Genomic DNA, 7,753 nt, shown 5'->3' on the forward strand with positions numbered 1-7,753 from the left:
TCGACCCTTGACAGAGAAGCTGATGTCACGCCTGCGAGGTAAGTAACGCAGGTTCACAAAAGCTGCTCTGGCTTTCCCCATCCAGATGAAAATATCGTCTTTCGCGAGAACATCGGGACTGTTCTAGGCTGCAGATGAAAATATCGTCTTTCGCGAGAACATCGGGACTGTCCACTCTAGGCTGCACCAAGCTCCAGTAGACAGACTGGTCTAACAATGGTATAGTGCTTTTGTGCGAGCAGCTGAAGATGTCAACGTTGTGCGATAACGGTGACTAGAGGTGCAACAATTCAACTCTTCCGTGAATCCGCCGGTTCGAGTAATTGACCAACTGGATTACGAAAACAACAGTAAGCATATGATAAGCCAAACTGACAATCACGATAAGGTCGCAACAACAACATCAACCCGTGTACATGTCTCCGATACCGTCAAGTGATCGTGGCGAAACATCATTCAACTTGATCACTACACCAGCGCGCATAATCAGCCAAATGCGTATCACACCCGGCATAGCCAGAAATCAGTCCCTAGATTCGATTACTCAGTAAACCAATAAAATGGGCTAACCTGCATCACAAAGGATACATCACTCATCTGGACGCGGTATGATGTTTGAGTACCTCAACGAGGGTTAGGGTACATGCTCTCACGGGAACAAACTGATCATGGCGGTCCAGTCAGCTGACTCATATCATATTACTCTTATCGTGATTTGTGATCATTTGTCTCATCTATGGTGTACTGAGATTCTCAGGAAGCTAGACAGACAGGCGAGGCAGTCTAGGTAGGTACCGTTGTACTAAACGCGACGTTGGATTTTCGATATTACACTTGGCTAGTTGATCTGACCGGCTCGTTCACGTCAGGTAACGTAGTCACACTGAACGAATAAATATCCTACTTTAGATAAGTAGGACATTGATAATGTCACGCCCAGTCTGCATATGTGTCTAGATGCGACAAACTTTGCGCAACTCTAGCCCCATCATCACCCTACTCAGCGGTCCCTACGGTGCGTTATATCGTCATTCGCCACAACACGGTTATCGGCTCCTACCACTCTTAGACTGGCGCGAACAATCTCGCTAACTAGCAGGCAATATTGAAATTCCAAAAATATCGGGGATAGAACGAGACATTTATCTCCGAAGGACGGAAATGTTTCCTGACCAGCTCTGGTTTCCGACATCGATTAACAAAAACCGTCGTGAAACTCGTCCACCGGATTCGAGCTATTTAAATGCCACACCCAGGTTCGGTTGTTCTGATGTCCGTGTTAAGCCACCTAGGTTGCATCCACGATCAGGTGCTTTAGTCAGCTGATAGATAACATGCTAATCATAGCGATAGGAATTTAAAGTGTTTGGCATGCGAGACCGATCACAACCGCACACGTGTTTTGCTCAACTGGGTGTTTCCAAAACAGAACGAAATGCTCGAGCGCCGTACACTTAAAGGCAACGTGCAAGGCTTTAGGAAAAGTGAAAGCAAACAGAAATCAAGCGATTAATTAAAAGGGCACCGCACTGGATTCTATTATGATGGCTTGGAATATGAAATTCTGGAGTACGAACTGAGGTCCGGCGATTATTGAGAAAAGAGTAATTAGGAAGACCTTCTTGGGGTGATGGAGTCTATGTTTGAAAGTCAGTACACATAACTAGACGCGAGCAGTGGCCTTTCCCCATTTCGTTTGGTGTGTAGGGCACAGTATACTCTCCGAATAGGTGGATATATAAGGAGAGCAGTGTCACAGTATCACATTCATTGACAAAAAAGAAGTGACAACCGTACAACTCGAACAAGTAAGGAGGGATCGACATGGCCAATGTTCATGCGTAACGCTACAATGCATTGTATCAGCAAGCAAACAGCTGAAATCAAAGAAGGGCAGTTCGTTTGTCCCAAGCCATTGACTGTTATCGAGGTGACTAAAGCAACTAAGTAAAAGGGTGTGTCTTTTAACGAACATGGGTGAATGTCTCTGACGGATTTATTTAGAGCAGTGACCGCCAGGCGGCGGCTCTGAAGGGTCAGTAAGACGCTCGGTGCTGTGAATGGTGCCAACGGGTTGCATCAGTCCAAATCCAACCTGAGAGACAACAGGTAGGTCCCTGATCCTTTTCGCCAGAGCATATACTTATTAAGGTAGCTTTCCCAATAGCAAAAAGTATACCCGTAATGAGGATGTGCAGCTAAATACCGTTGAATTCCCAAAAAAACGACAAGGACGGAGACCAAGACGGAAATAACGATGTCAGCTGAAACTCAGAGGACGATAGGTTAACCATTATATACACTTTGTTGATATTCCGCGTACTGGGATTCTGAATATTACTGTGGTCAGAAAAGCTATCTCAGTATGCCGATAAGCTCCTGAGAAATCCAAATTTTGCGCTGGGCGGTGGTCGTGGTTGGTACGCCTGGGCATACTACCAAGACTACCCGGTGCAATCGAACTCCGAGGCCATGTAGTCTATATACGCAAAACTAATCTGAGAGCAGCTCCGCACATCTACACTTGGACCTACTGATTAGGCCCCTTTATTCGCCTGGGTGCGTATTGGACTACTAGAACCAGGACCACCTGTAGGCTCTCATGACCAGTGTGATATTACCCTCCAAGCCGCCCGAATAACCAACAGCAAGCGCTGGATGGGACGAGAGGACTAAGTTACACAGTGCAATTTCAGCTGCTGAGAAATACAGAGACTGTCTCAAAGTAAGCAGTCGTAGTATTGATTCTGACGCCTTTGGTTTATGATGTAGTTAGATGAAGTACTTACGCGTTATCCCCCTGGGTAACTGCTCCAGTTCCATAGGAGAAAGTCTAGCTGCCAGGGATACTTCTGCACCTTCTCGTGCCAAACGCACAGCCATCACGGGTGCGTTTCCACCAAGAGCCCAATAAGCGGTCGCGGAGTCTGCAGAAAACATTGACAGTCGTTGATCCATGTCAGATGCTATTGTAGATTGAAACTTATTCTGAAGGTGTGGAGGTACCAAAGAGGCTGCGGTTTTGACGAGTTCCCTGAATAGGTTACTATCATGAAGCAATCGTCTGGGAACAAAGAGGGATTTTTTAACGGCCAAAGGATGAAGTAAAATGGGATACAAACATAACTGAAGTGGTCGGCTTAAGCAGAAAAAGAAGAATACGTTTGCATTTTTGGTGGTCTGTTGAAATATCATGTCTGAGATTATTAGGCAAAAGATAAAAGTTGTTCAGCTGTAACAACCCTTAGGTGTCCAACTACCATGCCAATTGAAGGGCGGGAACATCCTAGTGGACAGAGAATAAGGTGTCCAGAGAGGTTCAGCATCCCTAAAAGTTGAGTCAATATGGAGAAGCTGGTCAATTTTCAGCTCCATCTAGAACTTATTTCTAGTCCACAACTCCAAATGGCTGAGAATGTGCGACTGCAAGCATTTCCCAACACAGACCGGTGGGTGACACACTGTAGTCGACTAAACTAGCCAACTGGTGCCAAGAACGTGATCCGTAGAAGATTTTAGAAATAACTGCAGAGTGGACTTGTTTAAAGGCGCAGAGCAGCCAAGGTTCAGAAAAAGTAAAGTGCCGCCACTATGAGCGTCACGATTTACTTTGAGATACAAATACACTTGAACGGGAAGTGATTAGCGCCCACGGAAGCCAAAATGTAGGTTTGGGTCAAGCCACTTGGAAGGGCTGTTGTGTCTTGAGCGGAGGAAACCAGAACTTCTTTACCAAGCCACAACACACCGTAACATCTTTACGGATTCTCAGGGATATCATTGCAAATTATAGATAGATATCCTGGAGTGGCACATATCAAGTGATAACAAAACTGACTAAAATGCCCAGTTCTAAAACATACAAAAACAAGTTACTTTCCAGGCGAGCCAATAGGACAATAAGGACGTCGGTACTATAGAAAATTGCTCAAGCGGAGCGGTCAAAAGGAAGAGATGGAGGCGACACCCGCCAAAAAAGAAACCAAAAAGCGGGGAATTCAGCCACATTTTCAACACAGTGGATAATAGCGAAGCCGAAAACGCGCTATCGAAGAAAGAGTGGCACATCATTTGAAGGACACATGCACGACCGTATCCATATACGGTATATATACTCGTCCATAAGTAGACACCTGAACTTGGGTACCTTCCATTGCTGATTGATGTTTCTAATTTAATGAGCCAACAAGATGTAGAATACTATGAACTGACTGTGCTCAAACACAGTGTCCATTCACACGAAGGAAGCTTTTGAAATGCCAGCTATTTACTAGGGTGTTTCCCAATATGTGACCGTTACCACTGACGACTCATTACTCAGAGTTATACCTAATTGTTTCCGGTGTCTCATTAAGTGTCTTTGAAGCAGCAAATCAGATGTCCCGGTGTAATCGAAGCAGTGTAATTAGCTTGATAAAGATTCGACGAGAGCCAAAAGACAGCGAAAAAAAGACCGGTCTTGTGCCTTATTTCCCCACTCGTCTTGACTAAACTAGAAGATAGCTGTTGTAGTTTCAAAAACAACATGGCCGGTTTTTAGCAAGTCTCGCCACAAAACTATGTACGGTCAAATGACGACCTGAGTTCCAAAAGTGCCTTGCCATTTGGCTGACCAGAGGGCAGCAGTGAAGGTCGTCAGCGCAGTAATACATGGGATAGTGAACTACACCTGAAAATAATGCTTCTAAGAGCAGCGGATATCCGCAAGCTAGGTTTTGTTGACTGTTGGACCCAAGTTTCTTTAACCACAAATTCTACAACGACCCGACAGTCTGATTGGCAAGACCTGGAGACCTAGTTGAGTACAGCCAAAGGCTCTAAGTAAAACCAGGTCTCCACGTGGTTTGTGAAGTCCACCACTAAAACAAATTAACAAGGGAGAGTAACCACTGGGCTACCTCGCGCCCAACTGATCGAGTTGACCTTACCATAGATTTGTTTGCGGCAATCCAGTGTCCACCACAAGAAACATGACTTGGCCCCTAGTCTTCATGTGTTCCGAAGTGACTTTGACAACCATTTTTGTGGAATGCAACCTCTCTTGACAGCAGAAAACGAAGTCACGAGCGATTGTTCCTTCTACTTGCTCCACGATTACATGGCTACATCTAGAGTTGGAGACATGTTCAACACTGTACGTTTTTAAGCACTATTTGCAATTCCTAACCTTAGCTTCGGCATACCAACAGTACACTTCGGCAGCACATCAGCTGCCTGCCCTATCAGCTTAGTGGCCTCGACTAAGAAGTCAAATTAAATCGCACTGTCATAAGATCAGAGCTCAGCGGGCGAACAAATAACAGAGAACTGAAGAAGGAAGTGGGATGAGAAAAGTGTACTTGCACTCTTCCAAAAAGTGGGGGTGCTAACAGGCACATAAATTGGGGCAGTGGATTGAGTGAGCAAATATTCGGTCACAGTGGGCTGAAATGAACACCTTTCAGTGAATGGCAGCCTTGGTGGACTGACGGGACAGAAACAATGAGTTAATGCTTACAGACAAGAGAATAGATCAAGTTGACCGACTAACACTTCCTTCGCTGTAGGTGGAACGTGAAGACGGTCACGCAGGACGGAGCCCACTCGATAAGAATATGAGAGCGACCGACTTGCCCAAAGTCGCAATGCTTGGCCAATCACACCACTTATTGAGGATAATTAATTAGTCAGTTCGGAAAGCGTACTAATGGGGCCAATAAACAAACAGAAGTGCACGGAAGTAAACGAGATTACAGCCTTTTGAAAGCCGCGTTGTTCGGCATAAAATTATTGGAACGAAGCAACGCCGAGATGCGGGGGGAGTACTTGACCAAGGTGAGGAAAGCGAACAGATAGCGGCGTTATTTAGTGTAAAAAAGACAGACTGGAGTGAGGTAAAAACATCGGAAACAGGGTCCGATCTCCCTGATTGGAGCAAAGTTCGGAAATGCGCGTTGAATTACGCGGAGGTGGACAAAGCAGTCAGTTAGATTGGAAATGACATGCCTGAGGCCAGTAACAGAATGCGATAAACAAGTGAGTATTACGATTGCTTCTAGGAACACTGATAATTCTTTACTGACTTTGAAGAAACCACAATCGTTTTCTGGAACACCCCCAAAACAAGATGCTCAAACGAAAGTTGGGATTTGAGAGTGCTATGGCCTCTGACGATGTATCAGTCAGACTGGTCAGTACACCAGAATGGAGAAGACAAACAACTTTAAGGAAGTTGTACCCGAAACAAGTGGATCATTCCGTAATATGGAATTCAACTGAACTAGAATATAAAAAGAGCTAACAGTTCAATAGGATGTCAATGAAAGGCCGAAATATGGAAAAAAAGGTTTCAGTATAAAAGGCAAAGTGTTAGCAACGTGGATTTGTTCGTTTGAGTGCAGTCCTCCTAACACCCCCTCGTTGAAGTACTCGATCATAGGACTGCTGTTGTGGGTATAGTTGCATTGGTATGACGGGCCTTTGTATTAAGTCAGCCCATCTAGGTACGAAACTTTTGGAAACCCCTGATTTGCTCATCGGCTCGGGAGATTCAGGCTATTGAGCTAATTTAAATGTGTCGAGAAAGAATCTCAAGTGGGGAAACAGGATCGGATGTAACTGTCGCTGGAAGACAGGAAGAGCATAGCTGATTGACATGGCGGACCCAAATAAAAGAGCCCACGCTTACCTCATAGACAACTTTTCCAGCAGGGCGCACAATTATACCTTGTGTCCACTTTTCCACACCACCACGATAGTCTTTTTTTATCACAGATTGGCCAGGTATACGTTGCAGCACCGTGATATCGGTTGAACTGAACTTCCATATTTGTGTTTCTATCGGTTGGCGAATGTGGTGTTGAATGGATGACGTAAACTGGTCTCCCGGCTCACAAGTACATCCGCTGGGGACTCAGTATGTGGAGCGTTAACATTTGGTGTCACTCTGTAGCTCAGCAGAAATGTCTCGATGATTTAAGGTGTAGTCCCCTCCCCTCTGAGTTTTAGGAGTGCTCGTTTGAAAGTGTCCATAAATCTTTCAACTTGGCCATATAATTGTGGATGGAACGGTGGTGGTCGCACGTGTCGTATGTCATTTTCTTGACAGAAAGCCGAAAATTCAACGGGCTTGAATGCACTGCCGTTATCAGAGACAATGATATTCGAAACTCCAAAGTGCATAAACACACGTTGTGGTTTTGAAATGATGGCACCAGTGGTTACATGGTTCATGCTAGACATTTATCCCGACCTGAAGATGCCACCTTGGAGTGGTGGTCGAGGTTGAGGGCTGCAATTATCCCGCGGGCTACACTAGCTGGAACGTCATTCCACAAGGTGAAACCATGCCGGGAAGGCCAAAGGGGAGCAGCCAGACCAAGAGCAGTGAGACCCCGTACTACGAGTAATCGTACTACCCGGCGGTCTGGGGGTAAAGTCGTACTATCCTCTGCGAAAGGAGTGTGAAGGCAGTAAGGTGTTTCCCCCATGCGACCGGCATGTCCATATTTATGGAAGCAGCGATGCTGCCTTCCCTCGAGGAAGGACGGGTTAGAAAAGGTCGGCCCCAGAAACCGCACACTCCGATCGCCCAACGGTTGACCGTGACCGCCGGCGCATTATCCGATATGGTCGAAATACTTTTAAAACTAAAGAGCCCGGTGCTGCTCAAAAGGCACCTGCTGTGCGCAGCCGCATCAGGAATGAGACAGTAATGCCTTATTCCCTGCGCCCTCGGGTTAGGCCAACCCCCTGCAGCCGAGCAGGTCAGACT

General features: G+C 45.9%; 1 protein-coding gene across 1 annotated transcript in view; it reads right to left on the reverse strand.

Annotated features, from left to right (window-relative positions):
• The window catches only part of T265_07502 (hypothetical protein), a gene marked incomplete at both ends in the record, with an annotated part of 73,672 nt that overhangs the window by 16,923 nt on the left and 48,996 nt on the right, over positions 1–7,753 (reverse strand). Inside the window, one exon of the mRNA XM_009173039.1 lies at positions 2,790–3,064. Within this exon, the coding sequence (XP_009171303.1) occupies positions 2,790–3,064 (275 nt within the window). The remainder of the gene's footprint in view (positions 1–2,789; positions 3,065–7,753) is intronic.

Source organism: Opisthorchis viverrini (assembly GCF_000715545.1).
Source record: "Opisthorchis viverrini unplaced genomic scaffold opera_v5_177, whole genome shotgun sequence".
NCBI lineage: Eukaryota > Metazoa > Platyhelminthes > Trematoda > Opisthorchiida > Opisthorchiidae > Opisthorchis > Opisthorchis viverrini.